The sequence below is a fragment of the Onthophagus taurus genome, chromosome 10 (genome assembly GCF_036711975.1).
Source record: "Onthophagus taurus isolate NC chromosome 10, IU_Otau_3.0, whole genome shotgun sequence".
In the NCBI taxonomy this organism is placed as follows: domain Eukaryota; kingdom Metazoa; phylum Arthropoda; class Insecta; order Coleoptera; family Scarabaeidae; genus Onthophagus; species Onthophagus taurus.
Genome location: NC_091975.1, coordinates 9,894,750 through 9,921,365, shown reverse-complemented (window position 1 = coordinate 9,921,365; position 26,616 = coordinate 9,894,750). Strand labels below are relative to the sequence as shown.

Here is a 26,616-nt window from a genome sequence, read left to right as displayed (position 1 = left end):
AAATATTGAAAGGTAATTAATTGAAACGAATTTTTAATAATTTTATTATGTACAAATATTACAATAACCATAACGTTTTGATAAAAAAGAATTATTTCGGATAAATAAATAATTCAAAGAAAAAAAGTTTAAATAAAAAATCACGCTTCTTCACACTCGGGAATCGTCGGTGGTATAGCTAAAGAATGTTGTTGCTGTTGTAATTGTTGTTGTTTCGAATCTTCATCAAAATCCCTAGTATCTTCAAAATCATCCTCATCCTCCTCCAAACTTTTCTGCAAACTCATCAACTTCATTTGGTAATAACGTTTTTCTTCGTTAATACACGCCAAATCTTTTTCTTGCTCCGCAATGACTTGTTTTAGGTCAGAAATTTGATTTAAATCTTCTTGTCTAGATTCTCTCCGTTCGTATCTCGATCGAACTTCCTCAAATCTGATTTAATTCGTCAAACTTTAATTTTAATTAAGTAATAAAATTGATTATAACTTACAATTTGGTTAAACACTCGCATTTTCTTTGTAAATGATCTATCGTCGTATTCGATTGCTTTTTAATCTGCATAACGTTACTTTCGTATTGGTTCTTATCGGATTCGTGTTGCTGTTGGAGCTCGGCGATTTCTTTTTGAAGATTTCTACTCGAATTTTTTGAGTCAGTCAAAAAATTAAAATAAATGCAAAAAACACAGAAAACAAAGCCACACACAATTAGAAACAAATATAAACAAAGGCACACGATAACGAACACTAAAATGCTTTGATTTTGTTAAGAATTTTTATCTTTTTGTCGTAAAATGTTAAAGTGGTGAAGGAAATAAATCCAAATGGTGATGTAAACGAGAACGTTTGAATGTGTTACGACCCAAATAAGGATTGTTAACAGGAAAACACCGAAGGCTAAGCCCTTTGATAACTCCTTCGTTTGTCTATAACGAAAAAAATGGGAAAAGAAAATAAATAAAATTAGTTTTGAATTAGACGAGATTTAAATTTAGTTTTGGACGATTACAAATGATTACAAAGAGAATTACGAATAATATAGAGATTGTTAAAAGCATTTTCAAGCCGCTGTTATAATTAATTAATTAATATTAAATTCTAATTAATCTACTTGAGAATGCTCTAAATATTAATTAATAATACATATTTGTTTTTTTACCTTATCGTGCAATTGAGAACTTGAACGCCACCTTCCAAAGTATCCACGTTATTCTGCAAATCATCCACAGCCGAATTTTTGCTGCTTATTTCATTTTTTAAGGCATCTATCGATTTTAACAGTTCGATTTCTCTCGATTCATGCGATTTTTGTTGTGCGTAGAATTGTTCTTCCAATCGATTGTACTTATCAACGTATTCATCTTCGACTAATTTGATGGCCTCACTTTTCTGATGAATTAAATTTGCCCATTGAGTATCTAAAATGAATTTATTTAAAAAAAATTAATATATCAAATTTTAATGATCAAGTTTTTTGATTTATTTAGCATTATTAAAGTTAATTTAAATTAAACTTGTGGGTTTTTAATGTCTAAAAAAGCTCACAAAAGACGTGTTATAAGCTTGGGTGAAAAAGCTTGGGTGTTGGCTAAACACAAGACTTTGGTCTTCTAGAGTAGATTAGAACGTAGTCACTATACTGCTCCATTCCTCTTCCTTTCTTTTTTGTCTCGGAGATTGCCCAAATATTGATATTTTTTTGTTGCTACTCAAGAATGATTTTCTGGTCATTCTTTCTTGTTATTGAAATTTCTTACTTGTTTAATCTGCAGTATATCTCAGATTATATGGGACACGATAGGTATCAGATAATCTTGAAGTGCTTGCAATTTGCACACAAATTCTTTTGAGCACGCATCAAAGCCATACATTATTTCAATGACAAAATGATGGAAATATATTATCCAGAAAAACATTTATCGTTGGATGAGTCGATTCAGGCAATATACACGGTATAACAAAAGTTTTTTATATAAACAAAAGAGTTGCGATCTTTTGTTTTCGAGCTATGAGTGATCAAAGTTTGACTTTGAAACTTTCTACTTACTATTGATTAGCAAGTGAGGCGCAGGCCTAAACCCGAATATTTCTAATGTTAGTTGTTAGATAAAAACACCTTAAGATAATATTGTATATACAGGGTGAGTTATTCGTATCTCGGCGGTCGATAGTTACTAAACCATTTGAAAAACAAAAAAATATTTTATATAAAAATTGTTTGACTCATCACTTTCTATTACGTAAAATTATACAGGTATCCCATTTAAGCGTAACGGAGAGTACGTAAATTCATTTAAATGGAACAGCCTGTATATTTTATCATATTATGAATACAACTAAATTTATTTATACAACCGTATATGTTACTATTTTACAGTGTTCATAATTTTTGAGACATTCAATTGTTCCAAAATGTGCCCATTACAAGATCTTTTCGTAGACGATAATATTCAAAGATATTAGATACACTATACAGGATGTTTATAAAGCTTAGTTACTTTTGATGTGTTTCAAATAGCTTTTTCTTAAAATTTTTAAATGGAACATGCTGTATATTGTGTGCTAGTTGAATTACTCATCAAGTTCCCTTTAATTAATGATAAGTATGTCATATGTCTAACTTTAATAGTTTTCCTGATATTTAGAATTTAAAGAAAAATGTATAATAAAATGTCATTATTGTACTTAAAAAAGTGACAGAACGTAATATATTCTGTCCTTTTTTTGTCACATATTTTTTTGCTTGTCTGTCATTTGTAAATCAGTAATATTACAGTGATACAATAAAGTTTACATACAGCCCGGAAAATGATAATATCTCAGCTCTCGAAATGTAATTCAATGAAATTTTTTAACAAAACAAGTAAGATGTCTATATTATTTCCATATTTTACATAAAAACTATATAAGATATTATTAATCAAGTACATACAGTCCTAAAAAAAAGTCTATCAGTGTCCGTTATAGCTCAATAAAAATATACAACTATCTAGTGCTGAATAACAAATAAAACTGGACTAACACTAGCACTCGACTTAGAATTAAACACATTCCGTTTAGCCGTGCATCTCTTAAAACGGCTAAACCTGAATGTTTCTACTTTTAGGTGTAATGTTAGTTCTAGAGACTACCTAGACTACTTCTAAGTGGATTGATTTATTTCAGAATTTTGTGTGGATATTCCACTTTGATTTAGGTTAATTAACATTTAAACCAGTACAAATTTCTAAAATGTCGGGTTGGGCATGGAGCAGAAGGTGGGTTGTAAATTCCGGGTTAGGTTGAAGACCCAATACTTTCTAGTTCTAGTGTAGTTCTAGTTTTACACTAGCACTATCACTAGAACTAACACAAGACCTAGAACTAGAATCATTCGGGTTTAGCAGTCTTGAGAGACGTGTGGCTAAACCCGAATGATTCTAGTTCTAAGTCTTGTGTTAGTTCTAGTGATAGTGCAAAACTAGAACTAACACAAGACCTAGAACTAGAATCATTCGGGTTTAGCCGTCTTGAGAGACGTGCGGCTAAATCCGAATGTTTCTAGTTCTCGGTTTAGTGTTAGTTCTAGTTTTGCTGGATCACTAGAACTAACACTAGACCGAAAACTAGAATCATTCGGGTTTAGCCGTCTTGAGAGACGTGCGGCTAAATCCGAATGATTCTAGTTTTCGGTGTAGTGTTAGTTCTAGGTCTAATGTTAGTTCTAGTGACAGCCTTAGGTAGCATTAGTTAACATAAGATATAACTGTGTTGCATATTTTCATTGAACTAAAACTAGAACTAACACTGGACCTAAAACTAGAAAGTATTGGGTTTAGCCGTGCTTCGCCAAACTACACTATGTTGTATATTTTTATTGAACTAAAACTAGAACTATCACTAGAACTAACACAAGACCTAGAACTAGCATAATTCGGGTTTACCCGTCTTGAGAGACGTGCGGCTAAATCCGAATATTTTTAGTTCTAGATCTAGTGTTAGTTCTAGTTTTAGACTATTACTAGAACTAATACAAGACCTAGAACTAGAATAATTCGGGTTTAGCCGTCTTGAGAGACGTGCGGCTAAATCCGAATATTTCTAGTTCTAGATTTAGTGTTAGTTCTAGTTTTGGACTATCACTAGAACTAATACAAGACCTAGAACTAGAATAATTCGGGTTTAGCTGTCTTAAGAGACGTGCGGCTAAATCCGAATATTTCTAGTTCTAGATCTAGTGTTAATTCTAGGTTTGGACTATCACTAGAACTAACACAAGACCTAGAACTAGCATAATTCGGGTTTAGCCGTCTTGAGAGACGTGCAGCTAAATCCGAATATTTCTAGTTCTAGTTTTAGACTATCACTTGAACTAACACAAGACCTAGAACTAGTATAATCCGGGTTTAGCAGTCTTGAGAGACTAAATCTACTGCTGTAGTCTTCACTTCGTAGCACAAGTCGAACTGTTTCGTCTTTATATTAAAATGATATAGACTTCTAATATCCTTCGTTTAAAAAAATCATTGAATTACATTTCAGGAGCTCAAATATTATCATTTTCTGGGGTGTATGTAAACTTTACTGTATAACTGTATATTAAAATATATTAAATGGCAGAACAATAAATGCCTTTTTTAATTACTAAATTATTTGAAGGAAATGCAGCAACAAACTATAAAGAATTACTAAACGTTGCTCAACAAGTAGGTATTAATTTAATTAATATTTAGAAGTTGCTCAAAATGCCGCCCATTTTCTCTTCTACAAGCATTAATGAGCTGTATAAAAGATCTTGAGGTATCTCTTAACATGTACAGGGTGGGCAAATTTGGGTGTTATTATAGGCTATCTCAGAAACTATAAGAGATACGAAAAAAGTAGGTGCCATGTCCCGGTCTCTTTTTTCGATACTTTTCCGCAAATACACCATACATGCGATACATCATTGGAAAGCTAAAAATATGCTCTTTTCATTAACATCATAATCAAGTATAGTTTGTATTTAAAAAAATACAACTTTGTGTTGTATCTCAAAAATCATCAAATATTTTTAAAATTTTTCAACGGCAGTATATTCTATTTAAAAAAGTGTCTTAAGAACGTATCAACCCCATTTCTCTAATTTCAAAAATAAACGAAATATGAGCATTTTTTGAAATCACGAAAATTTGACTTTTTGGCTATAAATTAAAAACAAAAGAAGATAGAGGTTTGGTGTTTGCGGGATTGGGTTAGTCTCGAAAAAAGAGACCGGGACATGGCACCTACTTTTTTCGTATCTCTTATAGTTTCTGAGATAGCCTATAATAACACCCAAATTTGCCCACCCTGTACATCTTATTTTCTCTAAAGTCGTAAATTATGTGGCACAACAATTGCATATTTTATTACTCACATCTTTTTAAATCCCATAAAGTAGCAAGTCGCATTAAAATCTGGTATATGCCAGTAAAATTATTTTACATTATAAAATATTAATAATAAATATTATTAATATAAAATAGACGGAATATAATATTACACATTATGCTTTAAATTCTAAATATCAGGAAAACTACTAAAGTTAAATATATGACATACTTATCATTAATTAAAGGTAACTAGATGGGCAATTCAACCAGCACACAATACACAGGGTGTTCCATTTAAAAAACCTATGAAAAAGCAATTTGAAAAACATTAAAAGTAACTAAGCTTTATGTATAACGTATCTAATATCTTTGGATACTATCATTTACCTACTGACTTTGACTATTATCTGACATAGTTTCAAGGCAAAAAAGAAAAAAAATTGTACATAGTTTTTAAAAACATCCTGTATAGACACATTTTGGAAAAACAATTGAATATCTCAGGAACTATGAACGCTATGAGTTAGTTGTATAAACAAATTTAATTCTATTCATGTGATAAAATATACAGAGTGTTCCATTTAAAAAAAATTATATACTCTCAGTTACGCCTAAATGGAACACCTGTATAAGTGAAACAACTTTTGTATAGGGTGTCCCGCAACGATTGTACAAAACTGCATCAGCGTATTCTATGATCAAAAATAAACAAAAAAAACCTAATAAACATAGATCCGAAAATGGACCATTTTCGAGATATTCAAAGATTTAGTTTCATAAGTTGATATTGTTAACATCATTAATTTAAATTTGTTTTTATAATAATTAAGTCGTTACTATGATTACGATAAGTTGTCTAATCAAAAAAAAATAGTAATACTTCACGAAATTATTATTTTATTATTTAATTTAATAAAACTATTAAGTATGGCTCCTATTAATTACTCCAAGGAAGAGATGGCGGATATGGTGTATTGTTACGGACTAGCTGATGGAAATGCGTCGTTAGCAGCTCGTCATTACGCGCAAAGGTTCCCGAACAGACGATTGCCTAATAGTCACACCTTTAGCAGACTATTTCTCAGATTAAAAGAAACGGGAAGCGTAACCCACAGCCATTCCACGGAGAGACATTACACAAGGCCGGTGGAATTAGAAGAAGCAGTTTTGAGAAGAATCGATGAACCAGCATTAGAAGAATTTCTGCACAAGAAAACATTAACAAAACAACCGTTCACCGCATTTTAAGGGAGCAGTTGCTTTATCCTTATCATTACAACACCGTTCAAGCTCTAACAGAAAATGATGGCGAAAAAAGAGAGATTTTTTATAGGTGGGCCATATTTACGGATGAAGCAACATTTACTCGAAGCGGAATTTTTAATATTCATAATGCGCACGTTTGGAGCGAGGAAAATCCCCATGCAATACTAGAAACTCATCATCAGTGGCGATTCAGTGTTAATGTATGGGCTGGAGTTATAGGTGATCAGTTATTAGGTCCATTTTTTCTTCCAAAGTGATTGACAGCCGATGCCTACATACATTTTTTACAAAATGACCTTACAGAGGCATTTGATGAATTACCTCAACAAATTCTAGAAGATTGCTACTTTATGCACGCGCTACTCGAGCATACTTAAATAACAGATTTGGCAATAAGTGGATTGGCCGAGGAGGGCCACCTCGTTCACCAGATTTAAATCCGTTAGATTTTTGGTTTTGGGGACATTTAAAACAAATTGTTTATTCTGAAGACGTTCAAAATGTGCAGGATTTGAAGAATAAAATTAGTAACGCATTTGACACAGTAAAACAAATTCCTGGTATCTTTGAACGCATTAGAAGTTCATTTAGAAAACGTATCCGTTTGTGTTTAGAAGTAAATGGTGCGCATATTGAACATTTATTATGACATGAATCTTTTCCAATTTATTTATTTATTTATTCATATTCGGGACACGTACAGGAAAAAATCCCAAAAAAGTGTCCACTACAATAATATAAAAGAAAAGAAAACAGACTACATAAGAAAGAACAAAAAAAAAACTAAAAAATTTATCAAAAGCATGAAACAAAAAAAAAAATGGAATTAAATCAGCAAGCACGAAGCAGAAAAGAAAATAAACACAGCGACTGGATTGGTCCACATAATCATCGATATTACGCGGATAGAAAAACAGAATAATAAGTACCATAAGAAAGGACAAATTTATGTTGCTTTTCTTCTCTGCCCCACCACCCGCAAGAAATCAATATAAATATGGTAAACGAATGTGTTTCGATCGAGTTAATTAATTTTACAAAGAAAAAACTAATGACAAATACTTAAAGTTAAAACGGATTTTTTAAACGACATCATTGAATTACAAAAGAAATCAACATTGAAACAATAAACATTGCAAGTGTGCATCAGTCTCAACAGAGGTGAACCGGCATGCGCACTAGATCCTGAAGCAGGTAGTCTGAACAAAAATGGTGATCGAGTAGCATAAGAAGGAACATTAAAGTGAATCTGCTCTAAAAGAACCGGAGCGTCGAGAACTCCATTAACTAGTTTGAACAGGAACAATAGGTCCGTACTGTGTCGACGGCCACAGAGAGATCTTAGACCAAACACCTGGCATCTTTGGGAATAAGGGCAGTACGGAAGATAAAATTTGTGAGCAAGATAACGGATAAATGTTCTCTGTAGGCCCTCAATAAGGTCGATGTAAATATTATAGGCAGGACTCCATACTACTGAAGCGAAATTTAAACCGCTAGCAACGTATGCCATATATAAAGAAGTAATGCAGCGGACGTTTGTAAATGGACGAGAAATCCTAATGATAAATCCTAGGCGCTTAGTAGCTTCAGAAACGATAGAAGTAATATGATCGCGATAGAGTAGTCTAGAATCCAGAACAACGCCAAGATCTTTAACTGAAGAGGATTGAGTAAGATAATGCGGACGTATCATATATTTGAAGTTAACATTATATCTCTTTCTACTGAACGTGATCTGACAACACTTATCAGGATTTAGAAATAAGTAATTTTGTGAGCAATAAGAATCAAATCTGTCAATGTCATCTTGCAACCGAATACAGTCAGAAGCAGACCTGATGCTAGCAAAAATTTTACAGTCATCAGCGAAAAGAGAAAAATTCGAATAATGAAAGCACTCAGAAACATCATTTATATAGGCTAGAAATAAAATAGGTCCAAGATGGCTACCTTGAGGTACACCAGATGTAACAGGAGTAAAACTAGATATGAAATTATTTACTTTCACTGCTTGAAATCTCTTAGATATATAGGACGAAATCCATAGAGACAGCCCGTTAGATAGGTTAAACTTGTTCAGTTTATCCATAAGAATGTTATGGTGAAGCTTGTCAAAAGCTTTTGTCAGATCGGTGTAGATAGCATCCACCTGAGAGTTATCATTCATAAAATCCTGAATGTATTGAACAAACGCAACCAGATTCGTCTCAACTGATCGCCCACGCAAAAAACCGTGTTGTTGAGGGATAATAGCAGGTCGAAGATAGCTATTAATTTGTTAAATATTCGTTGTTTTTATGCTGGTTGAACGATTTTCTTCGACAATCTTTGTTACTTGTTTTGTTAAATTATTAATGAACTGTATTAATTAACTTAATATTATCTTATTATTTATTAAACTTCATCATAACCATGGTAATCATATAATTACTGCATCTAAATCGTTAGAATTAATGATTTTTGCAATAGGTCAGCTTATGAAACTAAAACTTTGAATATCTCGAAATTGGTCCATTTTCGGACCTATGTTTATTAGACTTTTCTTGTCTGTTTTCGATCAGAGAATATGTTGATGCAGTATTGTACAATCGTTGCGGGACAAATTTTTGTCTTTCTCAAACTGTTTAGCAACTATCGCCGGGATACTAATAACTCACCCTGTATAAGTATCATGATGATATGGGATGATAACTAAAAGACTTTATCATGTTTGATGATGAATTTTATATCTAGCGAAAGCTGTTATTTATTTATTTAAGCTTTTCTTGCACACCAAAAAATGTTTAAACCCTCTTTATGATTTTACCTAATTCCGCTCTATGTTGAGCGATTAACACTTCAATTTTCTGTTGCGAATCCTGTGCCATTTTCTCTTTAACCCACTCTAACGAGGCTCGTAGAGTACAAATTTCTGCAAGATAAGCTGTTTCGGCTTCTTTTAACTTGCTACCGTTTTCTTCTTTTAATCTTTCTAACAGATTATATATTTATATTACAGACATAAATTCTAAATTCTATCATTAAGTTAAATATTTTAATTCTGATTAATTTCTTACCCAATTCATCTTCGTGTACTTGAACCATTTTTTCAAAATTATTGTGATGAACCATATCGATTTTATCCATAACTCTTCGTAATTCCATAATATCCCTATCTGTTTTCGATTGTTGTTGTTCCATTTCCGATCGATAACGATTTTCCGAATCTTTTATCGTCTTTTTTAAACTAGATATCTAAAAATAATTAAAATTAATTAAATAATATTTTTTTTAAATGATTTAAATTTACTTCTTTTAAAGATTCCTGTAATTTTTCTTCCCATTTTATTTTGTGTTCGCTTAATTCATCGTCTTTTTGTTTCCTTATCGTTTCCATAGCGAAAGCTTTTTCCTCATTATGTAATTGTTCCAATTCGAATTTTAATCTCCCACATTCGTGTAAAAGCCTTTCTTCCCAGTACATAGCGATTTCGGTTTTTTTCTCTTCTAAAGTGTTGTGGAGTTTTCGTTCTTTATCGACGAGTTCTTGGTGGTGTAGTCTTTGAATATGTTGAAGATTTTCTTTTTCCGTGTCGATTAATTTCCGTAATCTGGTCGATTCTTCTTTTAACATTAATCCGGCGTGTTGCATTTGCGCTTGTTGTTCGGTCATTAGTTTAATACATTTTTCTTGTTCTTGAGTAACCCCGCGTAACTCTTCGATTTGAGTTTCGTACGATTTTAAATGTTGTACTTCTTCCATGATTTCGTGGGCCATTTTAAGTTTAATTTCGGCGTCTTTACACGCTTCTTGTAATCGATCTTCAATGTCTTTGTCTTTATCTTGTAATTTTTTCTTACACAATTGTTCGACTTCTCTTAATTTCCATTCGAAATCTTCGAAAGTTTGTTGCTCTTTGATTATGTTAACGGTGCGTAATTTCTCGAATTCTTGTTCCCACTTTTTTTCAACATCCGATTTTTTCGATAAAGCTTCTTCTAAAGCTTGTTCGATTAACTTTTTTTGCTCTTCTTTTTCGTTTAAGATAACTTCGTGTTCTTTTTCTAATTTGTCCTTTTCTGAGCATAATTCTTCAACTTGATTTTGTAATTTTTTTATGTTTTCTTGTAAATCTTTGATTACGCCTTCTAATTGTACGATTTTCGCTTTTGTGTCGTTCTCGTATTCAAGAAAATGTTGGGTTTTTGTGTTATTCTCATCTTGAAGTTCGCAAGTTTTTTGTTTTAAACTTAACGATTCATCCTCGATTTGTTTCAACTTCGCCCTAAGTGTATCGGATTCTTTGTGAGCTGCTTGAAGTTCCGATTGAAGCCCTAAAAATTAAAATTAATTTAATTAAATTGTATTAAACAAATTAAATCTTTACTATCAAGTCCAGCAGATTTTGTAAAAACATCTCTTTGAAGCTCCTCAAGTTGAAATCGAAGTTTACTCGCATCAGCATCTCTTTGTGCAACTTGTTGATTTAGTTCGTTGAGTTGCTTTTGAAATTTCGCTTCTTGGTTTATAAGGTTTTTCCTGTAAACATAAATTATTATTAACATAAATATTTTTCTTTTTCAATAACCATAAAGATTTTCTTTTTATAACTACATCAAAGAAATGACGTGTTTATCACATTCACAAAAAAAATGGGTGATTTTCGTTTTCATTCACGCTTTTTTATGTAAACATTCGAGTTGGGTGTTTTTACCGATTTAAAAATAAAGCGTAACGATTGGAAAAATTAATGTTACATAATTGTTTTATACTTTTATGTATTTATGGTCTCGTTAATAACATAACTTGGCCCGCGATTCTTAATCACTATAATCTTGGCTCTAACTCTAACCTTAACTTTTATCCAGGTGAAAATATTTATTGGAATAATCAGGTGCGTTCGTAAAATCGAATCTTTTACAAATAATTTGTTAAACGAGGTTGAGGTCGCGGCTATTTTTGAAAAGATATTTTGAATTGTTCGTTTCTGAACGTCTTTCAACGTAATTATAGAGGGATATCTTTGTAGCTTGTGTTGTGGTATTGTAATGCAGCTCGGATTTATAAATAGATTTCTTGTTAATATTTTGTGAGTTGCTGAAATTGAGTTTGTTTCATCAAAAATATGCTTCAAAAACTTCAATATCATTACATGGAATTTTAATTATACTTCAAACAAAATTTTAGTTGAACTTCCACCGGAAAATGACAGAATTTGGCTAAAATTCCATGATATAAAGTGCACAATTCTTCAACTTCAATATTATTATGTAGAATTTTCCTGCGATTCGATAAATATATGTTGCAACTTCATTATTGCTAAATGGAATTTAGAGAAAACTTCATACTATTCTTATAATTGTCAAAATTCGATAAAACTTACCAAAATAGCAATAAAATTATTGAAGTTTTGGTGGAAAATGTGGAACTTCAATGAAATTCTTTGAAATTACACTAAAAATTCTTGTAATTTCAATCATTAGGTAAAATTAGCAAAATAGCATAACAATTGTTGAAGATTTAGTGCTAACTTTCGAAATTTCAATAAAATTATTTGGAATTATATCGAAACTTCACCAAATTCATGGAATTTTATTCATATTTCCTAAAAATATTCTGAAAATTCAATTGAATTTTGATAAACTTTAAAAACTCACAGAATTGTCGAAAATTCATGAAGTTTCTAGAATTTACACCAAAATTCCATAAAAATCTGAGTGATTATTAAATCAAAATTCATATTTTTAAATTTCAAAAATTAGCTAAAATTCTATCATAAATACTTAAAAAATGTAGTAAAATGAATATAAATGACTAAAATAGGAATAAAATTATTGAATTTTTAGTGCCGATAAAAGTGCCGAACTTCTTGCAATTAAATCGAAACTTCATAAAATTCTTGAAATTCCAGGAAGTTATGGGAAATACATTCACAATTCATAGATTTTTACTTGCATTTATCAAAAATAGTCTTAAAATACAACATTATAGCATGGAATTTTGATAAAACTTCATGAAACACTCAAAATTGTTGAAAATACTTGAAGTTTCAGTGGAACTTCAATAAAATTCCATCTTGGCTATATTAAAAATAAACAATATTCTAGAATTTGTAATAAAATTCCATAAAAAATATATAATAAGAATATACTTGATATAAATATATATATATATATTTTCAAACTTCAATATTATTGTATGGAATTTTGATCAAACATCCCAAAATTCTTAAAATTGTAGTAAAATCAATCAAAATTACTAAATTAGCAATAAAATTTTTCAGAAAACACAAAATTCTTGAAATCTAAATAAAATTCCATGAAGTTGTGGAAGTTATATTCACAATTCTTGTAATTTTATACGTATTTATTAAAAATAATCTGAAAATTCAAGATTATTACATGGAATTATTGAGGTTTTAGTGAAATTTCAATAAAATTCCATCTTGGCTATATTAAAAATAAACCATATACTAGAATTTGTAATAAAATTCCATAAAAAATATATAATAAGAATATATATAAGAATATACTTGATATATTTAAATTCTACTAGAAAATGTAGAAATTAGCTACAATTTTAATATATTAGGGTAAATAAATACACAAATCATAAATTTCTTATCGAATTCAACAAAAAATACGTTCAAACTTCAATATTATTGTATGGAATTTTGATCAAACGTCCCAAAACTCTTAAAATTGTAGTAAAATCAATCAAAATTACTAAATTAGCAATAAAATTTTTCAGAAAACACAAAATTCTTGAAAACTAAATAAAATTCCATGAAGTTGTGGAAGTTATATTCACAATTCTTGTAATTTTATACGTATTTATTAAAAATAATCTGAAAATTCAAGATTATTACATGGAATTATTGAGGTTTTAGTGAAATTTCAATAAAATTCCATCTTGGCTATATTAAAAATAAACAATATTCTAGAATTTGTAATAAAATTCCATAAAAAATATATAATAAGAATATACTTGATATATTTAAATTCTACTAGAAAATGTAGAAATTAACTACAATTTTAATATATTAGGGTAAATAAATACACAAATCATAAATTTCTTATCGAATTCAACAAAAAATACGTTCAAACTTCAATATTATTGTATGGAATTTTAATCAAACGTCCCAAAATTCTTAAAATTGTAGTAAAATCAATCAAAATTACTAAATTAGCAATAAAATTCTTCAGAAAACACAAAATTCTTGAAATCTAAATAAAATTCCATGAAGTTGTGGAAGTTATATTCACAATTCTTGTAATTTTATATGTATTTATTAAAAATAATCTGAAAATTCAAGATTATTACATGGAATTATTGAGGTTTTAGTGAAATTTGAATAAAATTCCGTGTTAGGTTCAATAATATTTTAGAATTTGTATTTTAGCGCAGCCTTACTGACTTTAACTTATCATAGTTACAGGATAAGTTGTTTCAATAAAATGTTTTTTCGAAGACATATTATTCTGCATTCCCAGAGTTAGATTCACCGCGCTACCTGGGACTTGCTGCTGGGGTTGCCCAAAAAACTTAATATAAGTACAAAAAATCATTTTGTTTTTTATCTCCAACATGCTCCAATACGACATTTGGCCCCTGAATATCACATATATGGTGGACAGAATTATCGGAACCAAAACTGATAGAAAGTTCAAACATGGTTCAGAATGGCGTATAACGTCATAATATCACGTTTTTTTACAAGAGGGTAATAAGGCCCGGCTGATAATAAGGCCCATGTTCGAAAATCGCGCCAACAAGCATAAACGAGGCCAGCATTCGAGTCAAGACGAAGCACAAATATATGTAATTGTTGTCACGATTATAATTGCGTTTGTTAGGGTAACCGTTCATGTGGTAGTGATAGCGAAGATTTATAAGCTATTGGTTTTATAAGTCATTGTCGAGAGTGTCGACTTGTGAGCCTGTAACGTAAGTAATTACATATTTTACACTTGGTGGCAATGAAAGGGCATTAAATATGCTTATGATTGCTAATATTGCTAATGTTAGGTTATGTGTGGTTTCCGCGCAAACATTTTTTCTGATTAACGCTACTTGTGTGGAAATAACGCCCGGGCCTTATTAACAGAAAGCAACCCTGGGCCGTATTTCTAGGCAGTTAGGCCTTATTTTACAACACGCTAACATTCCGAAACTGTGTTTTGATACTTAGATGGGAAAACCGTGTAGAGGTATCCGAGCCAATTGGACCTCAGAAATGATGGAAGAAGCCCTTCAACTCCTTCAACAAGGACTTTCCCAGAGGGAAGTTGAAAGGCGTTCGGGAATTCCGCCGCGTACGTTAAGAGCTCGTATGCAGAGTGGATCTACAGAAAGATGATTGGGAAGGAAACCAATTTTATCAAAGCAACAGGAGGAAGATCTAGAAAACACCTAAATCACTTCGGAGAAATGTATACAGTTTCATTAAGGCAAACGGAATTAACTTGAAAAAAAAGAAAAATAACCAAATTCTTGGAAAGGATTGGTTCAGCGCCTTCCTAAAACGTCACCCACGTTCAAGTAAGCGTCGCGCACAGTGTATGAATCCAACAAGAGCTCAGAAATTAATTCGTTTCATTGTTAACGATTATTTCAGAAAATTACGATTCACTCTTGAAAAGAATAAAATGTTACATACACCTGAGCGAATTTTCAATATGGATGAAAAGGGCTGCCGCTTAACATTGCATCATCAGCAATCCGTGTTGGCCCTAAAAAGAACCAAGAGAGTTCATCTTGTAGCCCAAGAACATGCGGAAAACTCAACTGTTGTGGCATGCGTTAACGCTTTGGGTAACGTCGGGGCATACGTCAGAAACCTACTTTTCAAGATGGTCTTCCTGCTGGGTCAACTGTGTTAATGAGCCCAAAAGGTAGTATGACCACCGAACTATTTTGCAAATGGCTAGAACATTTTGCAAAGTACAAACCCACAGGCAAAGTTGTTCTGATTTTTGATGGTGCTACGTCGCATCTTGATATGATGGTTGCACAGAAGGCTGAAAAATTGGAGATTCTTCTGTTTTGTTTACCTAGCAATACCACCCATGAATTGCAGCCGCTGGATCGAGCAGTGTTTAGGTCCTTTGAACATTTCTGGGACGAGGAGTTGATGACGTATTGGGATCAAACACAAGATGACTAAAGACAGATTTTCACCTATCTTTACACCGGTATGGAAAAAGTGTATGTCCGTAGCCAACATTACCAGTGGCTTTAGAGTTACTGGCATATACCCTTTCAACCCTCGAGCTATTCCAGACGGGCGTATGCACCGTCTTCGGTATGTAGGCCTGTTGACAAATTAAAAAAAATTCTTAGGTGGCCCTTATTACCTTCTTGTACCTTATTTCAAAATCAGCAACACATCGGGACATCCGTTTTAGCAATGTAGCTGCTTCATCTTTTCCAAGATGGCGAGATAGCCACAATGTAGTTTTATGGCATTATTGCTTCAAACCCCAGATTACTCAATATTAAATTAATCAAACAACAAATTCCTTCTATGAAAATCTTAGACTCGTTATTAAATCGAAGAAATCTTCAAAACTTGTAAAAATGTTAGTAACAATTGTTTCAATTTAATAATAGTGTGATATAACTTCAATATTATCATGCGAAAAAACTTGCAATAAAATTCTCTCAATCTCATCTATGAAGATGAAATAAAAAAATTGAACTATAATTAAAACATACTTTATTCCTTCTTCTTGTATCTTTTTAAATCCCACATTGTCTGGAGCATCTACAGGTTGAGTGTCAAAACCATTACATTGAACAGGGACCAATAAATTTCCACTTAGCTTTCTTTTATTGCCGATTTCTATTTTCGGGCTGTCTGGTGGCGTATCGTTTTGTTGCCTTTTCTTAACCGGTACTGGAATTTTAGGCGAAATCGCTACCGTTCCATGTCCACATGGTTTCACACTAATCGGCGATTGTCTCGGAGTAACACTTTTCGGACACACATCCCCGTTTTGAACCATTCTTTTCGACATTTTTAATTCGTTGCTTTGAGTTTCGTTCGAAATTTTCGTCGTCGAATCGTAATTATCACCGCTACCAACACTGTCACTGTCGTCCCCGAAACTATTTCGTACACCTTGCGGTGTATTTTCTAATATTTGACATTGCGTATTTTTAACCGGCCGTTTTGGCTCCTCTTGTAACTCTTTATTATCTCTTTTTTCGCGCAGATCTTTTTTCGATTTACGAAAAAAACTAAACATTTTTTTTTTCTAAAAACCTTTCCTTTCGACGGCTAAGTCCCAACTGCACTAAAACTTCTCCTGTATAATTCTATTTCACGACGAGCTTCTCGTTTATATATAGCGAGAGAGTTAAAAACGAGAGTTTTGTGACCGATTTGTTTCTTTTTGAGTCATCGTCAAAGTCCGATCTTGACTAAAAGACCGATCTACTTTGACTGAATTCAAATAATCGATGTTTATTAGTTGGGTTAGCGAAATCGAATTTGAGGAAAAAAAAATTGCGTGGGTGGGGATTTTTGGGTAGTTTTAAAATAGATACTGCGAGAGATTCGTTCCTATTCTTGAGCGGAGTGCGAAATTTAACTCTCGAGTATCGCGAACGCAAACTCCTTTGGTTATTTTTGAACCATTCGCTAAATACCTACGTCATCAAATTAAATTTTTTTAATACTTTTTCATTCTAATTAATTATTTTTATTATAAGGTTATCACTAAAACTAACACATATAAGCATTTTATTGTTTTTGATATTTACAATTTTCCCCTTAATACATTCTAATATATCTTATAAATATATTATTTTCACCCTCTTCCTCCATTTCCATACTAATAATCATCCCCTCATCCATCTCTTTATCTCCTCACCCCCACAACCATTCTCATCCATCGTTTCCCCTCTCCCCCCTCTCCTAAGATATGATCTCGGTCCAACTCCTCCTCCCTCAACTCACTGCACCCATTCAACATATGTTCCAACGATTCCCATTCCTCCCTGCATAGCCTACACCACCTCTCCTCATCGGCCATCCAGTATCTGTTAGCTCTCTCCTCGTTTCCACAACGGAACCTAGCCACCAACTTCTTCCCTTCCTCATCTCCTTCCAATAACAAGTATCTAGGCAGCCCCTCCGTAATTATGTCCCTGTACCTTTCGTTATACCTTCCCTCTTTTATTTGTGTCCTTCTTTCCTGTCTCTGCACATCTCGGTCACTATCTCTCAACTCCCTCCACATCTCCTTACCCACCCTTCGTCTACTATTTATCTCAGTTACCGAGTAGCCCGCTCGTCTATAATAGTTGTCTCTGTCTCCTTTCCCATATCTGATCTTTCCCTCTCTAATTTCCCTCCAACACTCCCCCAAGATCCCGCAGTTTGGCCTCCCTTCTATTCTTTCTTCATATTTCACTGCTCTCCTGCCCGCCTCCACTCTGACCTTATCCACCTTTACCTCTTCCCTCACTATATACTCCGGTGTTTCTCTCGCCACCCCAAGCACCCATCTCCAGTATCTAGCTTGCACGTCCTCCAGCATTGCCTGCTCTCTCCATCCCCATACATCATCACACTGCTAATCAGACCTTCAAACATAATCTTCCTCGCTGCCACATTCCTTCCAAAGACTCTCTTACCCCAACCCCATACTTGTCCCATCACCTTATTCGCCTTTTTTGCCACAGATATCACATGCGACTCCTCCCTGTTGTCCTCCCTAAACACATACCCCAAGTAAGTATACTCCCTAACCTCCTCGATCTCTTTTCCCTCCCATCTCCAGTTTTCTGTTCTTTTTCTCCCACCCTTACAAAACTTCATCATCCTTGTCTTCTCCAGCCCTTTCCCCCTAAAATATCTCTCCAATGTCTTTATCACATCTTTCATCTCCGCCGCTTCTCTCGCCATGACCACGATGTCATCCGCGTATGCTAACATATGCACCTTTCTACCTCCCACCACCAACCCTCCCATTTGCCCCTTCCCCAATCTATTCTCCAGGTCCGCCGTATACAGTGCAAACAGACTTGGGCTCAGCGGACATCCCTGCCTCAGTACCTTCGTCGTCCAGAACACGTCGCTCAGCTTATCTCCCACTTTTATCCTAGCCATAGTCTCCATGTATATTTCCTTCATTCTCGCAATTAGGTGTTTCGTGATCCCCCTCCTCCCCATCTCCTCCCACAACTTTCCCCTATCCACCTTATCAAAAGCCGCCTTCAAATCTATAAACAGGGCGTACAATTTCCCTCCCTTCTTATCCAACTCTCTATCTACCAGATGCTTCAGCACGTACACGTTGTCGATTGCTCCCCTTCCCTTCCGAAAGCCTGCCTGCCCATCCGGCAAAATACCCCCCAACTCCATCTTCTCCTCCAGTCTTCCCAGTAGTATCTTCGTGTATACCTTGTATGCCGAGTCGGTTAATTCCCCTGTAGCTCTCTACCCTTCCCTTATTACCCTTTTTATATACTGGGCAAATTACCCCCACTTTCCATCCCTCCGGAATCCCACCCCCTCTCCATATGCTATTCATCCCCTCCAACAACTTCACTCTCACCACCCTTGATGCTTTCAACCATGCCTCGTTCTGGATCCCATCTTCACCTGGTGCCTTTCCCTTCTTCAATCCCGTAAGCACTGCTTCCATCTCCTCTTCTGCTATCTCCTCTCCCCGATCTCCCTCATAGCCTCCCAAACCCGTTAGCCTCGTTTCTACCCCTCCCAATAATCTCATAAAGTATCTCTTCCATTCTGTCATGTGTATTTCGCTGGTTATCCTCTCCCTACCCTTCTTTCTCTTTTTCAGATACCTCCAGACCTCCCCTTCCCTTGTTATCCCTCTAATCTCTGCCGCCTCCTTCTCCCTCAGTTCTGTTTTCTTTCTACTGCATAACTCTCTGTATCCTCTCCTGGCCTCCCTATATCTATCCACCCCTATCTTCCCCCGTCTCCACTGCCTCAACCTCCTTCTCGCCTCCCTCTTCGCCTTCTTGCACTCGCCATCATACCCCTACGTACACACTCCCTTTTCAGTGTTGCCTCCCCCACTACCTGGATAAGTTCTTCCAAACCATTGATCTCTTGTATCTTCTGTTGCCAAGTGTCCAGGTTTCCCCTGTAGAATGTTATCCCTTCTTCCGACCACTCTGTCCTGATGAACTTGCTCCCCAGTTCCGCTCGCCTTCTGCCGTCCACCCCCTTTACCTCCACCTCCAACGGTTGGTGATCCGACTCTACCGCTTCTCCCACTTTAAACCTTTCCACCCTCTCCCACATTTCCTGATCCACCAGTACATAATCAATCACAGATGTCCCCCTCGCCCCGATGTAGGTATACTAAAACTAACACTTTTAGCTTGTTTCTGAAGAACGCACCTTAACCCCTGCTTAACCCGAAAAGTTCTAGTTTTACTTTAAATAATTATTTTTAATTTACAACGATTTGATTTTATTAGATTGGGTTTAATGTAAATGTTTATTAAGTCGAAAAATAGAGAGTTTGCGGTAGTGTATTTTCGTTACGTTATGTTGCCACTTTTAGGTTATAATGTGAACCATAACCTGAATGTTATTAATTGAAAACATGTGTGGTTATATACAATTATTTGTTGACATGTAGATTGACATGTGCTAGACCAACAATGACAAAAGTGTATACAGAAGATTTGCACAATCTCATATTGTTTGATATTGATAATGTTGAAGACATAAAGGGTAATTACTACGTAATTGCTGTATGGTTTTGCACGAATATGACAGAAAGTTGGTCTTGTACCATTAAGCTAAGTGTCCACTTGCGAGAAATGCTCTCGAGAGAAGCTATCGAGAGTATATTTTCTGGTGGACTTTCGGAGAGTAAACGCGTTGAGATTTGTACTCAAGTGGACACGCACAATTTATCTATCGTGAGAGTAACTGTCAAAAACCGAACACGGTTCGAATTTTGCTGCAAGTAGCTGCGAGTTTTCTGAATATAACACGTTTAAAGATAACACCTAAAAGAAAATAGTCCCAAGAAGAAATATTTGAATTAATTGAAGTGTATGAAGAAAATTCAATTCTTTGGAATATCACATCTAATGAACATAGAAATCGGGAAGCGAAGGATGCAATTTTCACAAGTATTGGACAGAAATTTAAACGGGATTTGTACCATTACTAATAGTAACTTCTGACAACATAATTTGGTGTTCTGACAGTAAAATTAAGTCTTCTGCTAAAAGTATTTGATTTTTAGTAGTAGTGTGTAGTTTTCTGTAAGAAGGATGTGCTTCATTTGCAATATCTAGTTTTTCACTAGCAATACTTAGTCTTTTGCCAGCAATATCTAGTCTTCTACCAACAGTACTTCGTCTTCTGGTAGTAGTGTGCAGTCTTCTGTAAGAAGAATCTGCTTCATTTGCAACATCTAGTCTTTCATTAGTAGTACTTAGTCTTCTGCCAGCAATATCTAGTCTCTTTCAGCAATTGAGGCGTTTAAGTTTATATTTTCTAATAATTTTCCAAAATACTGCCAAGCCACTATTAAGCTATCACGTGTACGACAATAAACTTATAGTTTGCGTTTATAAGTGCCATTAAAGCAATCGAGTTCACTTTTTTGTGAATCCGGTATGCCAAATAACTAACAATTTGACAACGAATGTTGATATTTGTTGACACCCAGCTCTTTTTATTTTTTTCAGTTTGTTTTTTTTTTGAAATTTTGTACAACACTATTTAAAAATTTTGTAATTTTGTTTACATCCATGTTTACAAACACCAAGCACTGAAAGAAAATAAATTTTACTTTCCATAGCACGGACACATTTCACTAGTGGACACGGTCCTGAGAGAACTGTCTGAGAGAAAGCTCTCGGAAGTTTTATAGAAGCTCTCGGAGAGCTAAAACAGTCTCAAGTGGACACAGAGTTGAGAGTAGATATCGAGAGTTACTCTCAGAAGTTTCTCTCAAATGGACACCTAGCTTTATGCAGGATAAAGTTGGTTTTGTACCAACGAATAAAAACTTTGAATAGTTGATTTAAGTTTCTCAGTGTCTTATCCCTGACTTTGTTCACCAATAAAAATGATTTAGTAGATAAAGTTCGTTTATTAAAAATGCAAACTTATGTATGCCAACTTATTTATTTACCTACTAATAACTATTTGATAAACCATGTTATTTATTCTTATTTATTAGAGTTTGTAATAAGCTTATTAGTAAATTATTTTTTTCTATTTCAGCTTCTTTCTCCCACCTAACTTTTTCGAATTCTAGTTTAGCCTTTTTAAATCGAAGGCTTTCTTCTTGTAAGTGCACTTGGTCAGCATGTTGCTGCTGTTGTAATTTTAAATCATTTTCCAACCTTGCTTTTTCGGCCAAATATACATATACACTAGGAATAACTTCTTTCTTTTTCCTTTTCTTAGTGATACATAGAGAAGAGGTAGGAGTATTCTTTTCAGAACATTCCAAAGTAAAAGAAGTATTACTGCATCATTCTTCATCATTAATTTCTTCTTCATCTAATGGACAGCTCTCATTCGTTCCCATTGCTGCATCTCGTATTTTCTTAGCCAGCTCCATGTCTCTCTGTTGCGAAGCAGATTCTTTTTTTGATTTGGGACCTTTATTCAGGTCTTTCATGTAGTCACCCCATGGCGTTAAGTTTGTAAGCGTTCTTTCCCAGATTCTGTCGCCTCCTAAGAATCGTACTTGCGAAACTTTGCAACTTGATCTATGTGGTCCTTCAATAACCTAAAGCTGCATGACTTAAACCTACTGGAATTATCATACATTAAAGCATCATGAAGTCGAATCCATACTTCTTCTTCTGTTATAAGGTCATCTTCAGCTAAAATCTTTAATACATTTTAATCTATCTGCATCAGAGAATCTAAAACGTTTTCTCTTTTGCGTCTCACTTTCTCTAGAGTTTGTTGGTTTAGACGTGCATTGTGCATGGAATTGCATTGTCTGTGCGAATGAAGTACTCAAAAGGTAACAAAAACTTCTTACACACGGCAATTATCTGTGCTATAATGACATATGACATCTTAACTTAAATCAATAACTTTGAGGGAGTTGTAATAAACATTTACTCCACAATATCAAAATTTATTGACTACCACAATAATTTAATTCATAATTTTTTTTTAGTTTGTTCCAAAATTAAATTTAAACGCATAAAAGGCGAATTGACGTAGTTTGCACACTCATCATCTAAAAATACAAACATTTTGATCGCAATATTAAAGTTACTTGTAAGGATTTTGCGATTATTTGCGCCATCTCACCTTCATTAGGCAAACCGCTCCGCGCTTTATTTATTTTCACAAGCTGCAAATACCTGCAAATTTGAATTTAACACATTTTACATCGCACACGTGCTCTTATATTTTATAAACGTTAAAATAAACAGCTTTCCTCATCAAAGACGAATGGGGTTTATAAATAACCCAAAACGAAGGCAAAAATCAAAACATTTTTGTACCTTTGTTGACAAAGTTTCAATTTAAAAATAAATTTAGGAATTTATTTGTTTACAACTTTAATCGAGACAAAGGGTTTTGTTTTTGTTTTGTTCTACATCAATTTTAAAATTACTACTGGCCTAGTTTTGGCGATTAATTTTAGTTCCAACGCAAAATGAAATATTTTTTCTCTTTTAGTGTAATATCTATATTTATAAATCTCGCTACGTAACGCTCGTGTTTTTGTTTCTTGTTTTGTCTTTTGGACCCGTTGCTAAGTACGTCGCAAAGAAGAACTGACGTTGGTTATTTAAAGAGCGGGTCAACGACAGATCCCTCTTTAAAATAATCTCAAAAAAATGAAACTCACCAATATCCGAAAAAATTTGAAATCGTCGAACAATCTGTATCTAAAATATGTGGAGATGGGTGAAGTTCCCCGCTGGACGCAAAAAATCCAGTATCCGAAGATTCCGTTGAAACATCATCGCTTAAATCATCGTCGTCTTCTTCGACGTCTTTATTCGTTTCACCACCACTATTTTTCGTTTCAATAGTATCTCTTTCACCTCCGTTTAATTTATCGAAGATGTTCCTCACAAAACTCATATTGTATCGTCGCGATTAACCTTTATCACTGTCTGTAGTGTCGAGAGAATCTCTCTCGACAATTTGCTGCTTGTTCCTGGCACACGATCTGACCAGTTGACTGCTATTTGCAGCCTGAACCCAGTGGGATTCAACGGCACCGGCTTGGGTGTTTTAAAACCGTAGGTGAAACGATAAATCGCTGAACAGTTCGACCTTTTAAATTTAGATTATCCATTTAATTCGTTAAAATACGAAGATGTTTTCAAATAAATCTAATATTTATCCATTGTGCTTTATGACGTCAAACCTAAAAATAGAGGACATATCAGAATTGGTTAAGATGCACAAATTTGGATGAAAACTTTGGCTCATACAAAATTTTCATCATAAACACGCGTCAGACTGATTTACTCCACATAAATATATCAACGTTTTACGATTTCACTCTGGTTTTGATGATGTTTTCACTTCAACGTGATAAGTTATTGTTTAAATTATGAATGAAAAGAAATTAGAATGAAATACCTTTTTATCTATGTTATTGTCTTCTTCCACATAACCTTTTATCCAAATTTAGGACTGGCTTAAGAATCTGTTTCTTACTGAAATGCAGCCATTCAAGTCTCAAAGGAATACTTTACCTAGAAGTGCAGATTTTAGAGATGCGCTCTTTGGACGTAGTCACTACTAGGATATAGTTGGGTTGCAACTGCCATTCAGCCCACAAGAAAAATCAAGGCCACTTCTCTTCTGTTTATTTTTCAAATTTGTAGTCAAACTGTACAATTTCATATGTTTAATACATATCACATCGTGATATGTATTAAACAAAAGAAATTTTTCCCTTAATTTTAGAGGGCTGTAATTGGGAGTGGAGGGGGTTTTGAACAAAAAGGTATATGAAACACCTCCGCAATTTTTGCTGAAAAATAACCCCTTGAAATGTTTTGCATCAATTTAGAAACACCTGTATATTATGTACTTGTATATGTGGTAGGTACATACATATGTAAATATTTCACTATAGGATTAATCATATGTTAACTAATAAATAATAAATTAAGACCGTTTTGCTTCAATTTTACATATTATACTTCTTATATACAGGTTGTCCCGAAACTCAACGTCAAAGAGGCACCGGGTGAGAGGCCAACCCATACCTGTTCTGGTAAAAATTAAAAAATTCTATGTCTCTTAGTTAAGTGGTAATAGACATATTTTTACATCATATTTTTAGGTACTATGGTCAGAAATCTTCGCAATTTAATAGTGATTTTGAATTAACCATGCTACTATAGCAGTCACAAATCGAACAACAAAAGTCGTTAGTTTTGCAAAAAAAGTATTAGTTTGATTGAGTTAAGGTTGAAAGAATTTATGTCTATTAAGTTTAACACACGATTTTCAAACAAAGGAGTAGTACAACACCCTTGGCAAGTTATTTTAAAAGATGGCTTGTTTAGTCAAGATTTCAAAATGGTACAACACTTACCATTTTTCTTTTCCTAAAAAGTATGATTACCTGTTTTTTCTGCAAAAACGCGTTATTTAAAAAATTCATACTTTCGTATGTTATTTGTATTTCCTCCAAAATGATTTAACAACTTTGTTAGAAGATGTGCCACTCTATATCTACAGAGAAATGTGGTTTCAACAAGATGGTTGCCCAGCTCATTATGCTTGATTGCATGCAGAATACCCAGAAAGATGGATTGGGCGTCGTGGTTCGATTACGTAGCTTCCTCATTCTCTGGGTCTAAATCCCTTTGATTTTCTTATTAGGATTGCATAAAAGAAACAGTGTATTAAAAACCGACGATCTGAGCCACAATATTTATACAGCAGCAGAAGAAATAAATGCAAAGAGATTTGCACAACTAGTAAAAAGATCTTTTCTGTGACGACGCAGAACTTGTATTAGTGCCGACGGCAAATAATTTAAGCATTTGCCTTAGTTTTAAGAAAATAATGCTATAAAATTAATAATAAATAAATTTGTTTGTTTAATTTTGTCTTTAGATTTTTTGCAAGACATAAGGGCAACCATCTTGTTGAAACCACATTTTGTAGTTCGTAGATATTGACTGGCACATACAAATACAAATAATACAAATAACATACAAAAGTATGAATTTTTAAATAACGTGTTTTTTGCAGAAAAACAGGCAATAATATTTTTTATCGCCAACCGGCAGCAAAACCATACTTTATGCTATCCATTTGCGGCAGTAAAGTGACACTTTGTGCTACTATCTAGTAAACTGTTCATTTAGCGGCAGACAAAGTACTTTATCGCCAACCGGCAGCAAAACAATACTTTATGCTATCCATTTGCGGCAGTAAAGTGACACTTTGTGCTACTATCTAGTAAACTGTGCATTTAGCGGCAGACAAAGTACTTTACCTGCCGCATATGCGGCAGACAAAGTACTTTACCTGCCGCTAATTGCTGTCAATTTGAAAAAAATGACATTGAACAGCTGGATTTGAACCCGGTACCTTCTGTATGAAAGCGCACTTCCCTCTCCACTATACTACCGACCTTTGATGAACTCGCCTGTTTACTCGCCTCGCTCGCTTCGCTCGCTCGACTTGCAAACTCAGACTCGTTCGATAAAGCATCACTTTTCCGACTTGGTACATAAATAACTATTATGACAACACTTCTTTTTTTAGAAATCGTGTGTCAAACTTGATAAACATAAATTCTTTCAACCTTAACTCAATCAAATTAATATATTTTTTTGCAAAACTAACGACTTTTGTTATTTGATTTCTAACTTCTACAGTAGCATGGTTCGCAAGGAATAGATTATTAAAAAAATCACAATTAAATTGCCTAAAGATATGATGTACGGGACCGATTTTTAACATTTTGAAAAGTATGTCTATTACCACTTAACTAACAGACATGGAATTTTTTTCTCATTTTTACCAGAACAGGTATGAGTTGGCCTCTCATCCGGTACCCGCTTG

The 26,616-nt window shown here is 33.9% G+C and overlaps 1 protein-coding gene across 4 annotated transcripts; it reads right to left on the bottom strand.

Annotated features, from left to right (window-relative positions):
* Positions 1–28: 28 nt before the first annotated feature.
* LOC111419868 (protein FAM184A) lies at positions 29–23,785 on the bottom strand. Of its 4 annotated transcripts, none has more exons than XM_023052749.2 (8): positions 23,420–23,785; positions 10,972–11,123; positions 9,894–10,918; positions 9,661–9,838; positions 9,411–9,575; positions 1,162–1,420; positions 494–637; positions 29–435 (listed from the first exon to the last, which is right to left on the bottom strand). In XM_023052749.2, exons 1-8 carry the CDS (start codon positions 23,656–23,658, stop codon positions 141–143), a joined length of 2,457 nt encoding a protein of 818 aa, XP_022908517.2. In that variant the 5' UTR covers positions 23,659–23,785; the 3' UTR covers positions 29–140. The 4 variants fall into 4 exon arrangements, with proteins under 4 accessions (XP_022908517.2, XP_022908514.2, XP_022908515.2 ...); XM_023052746.2 differs by lacking the exon at positions 23,420–23,785 and adding an exon at positions 16,302–17,027; XM_023052747.2 differs by lacking the exons at positions 9,411–9,575; positions 23,420–23,785 and adding an exon at positions 16,302–17,027.
* Between the last annotated feature and the right edge of the window lie 2,831 nt (positions 23,786–26,616).

Bases quoted from the DNA above. Each gene is read 5' to 3' on its own strand.
- LOC111419868 (XM_023052746.2), bottom strand. From the start codon at position 16,834: ATGTTTAGTTTTTTTCGTAAATCGAAAAAAGATCTGCGCGAAAAAAGA. The intron at 9,839-9,893 runs GTAAATTTAAAT...AATTATTTTTAG, and splicing joins TACAGGAATCTTTAAAAGAA to ATATCTAGTTTAAAAAAGAC. The intron at 9,576-9,660 runs GTAAGAAATTAA...ATAATCTGTTAG, and splicing joins AGTACACGAAGATGAATTGG to AAAGATTAAAAGAAGAAAAC.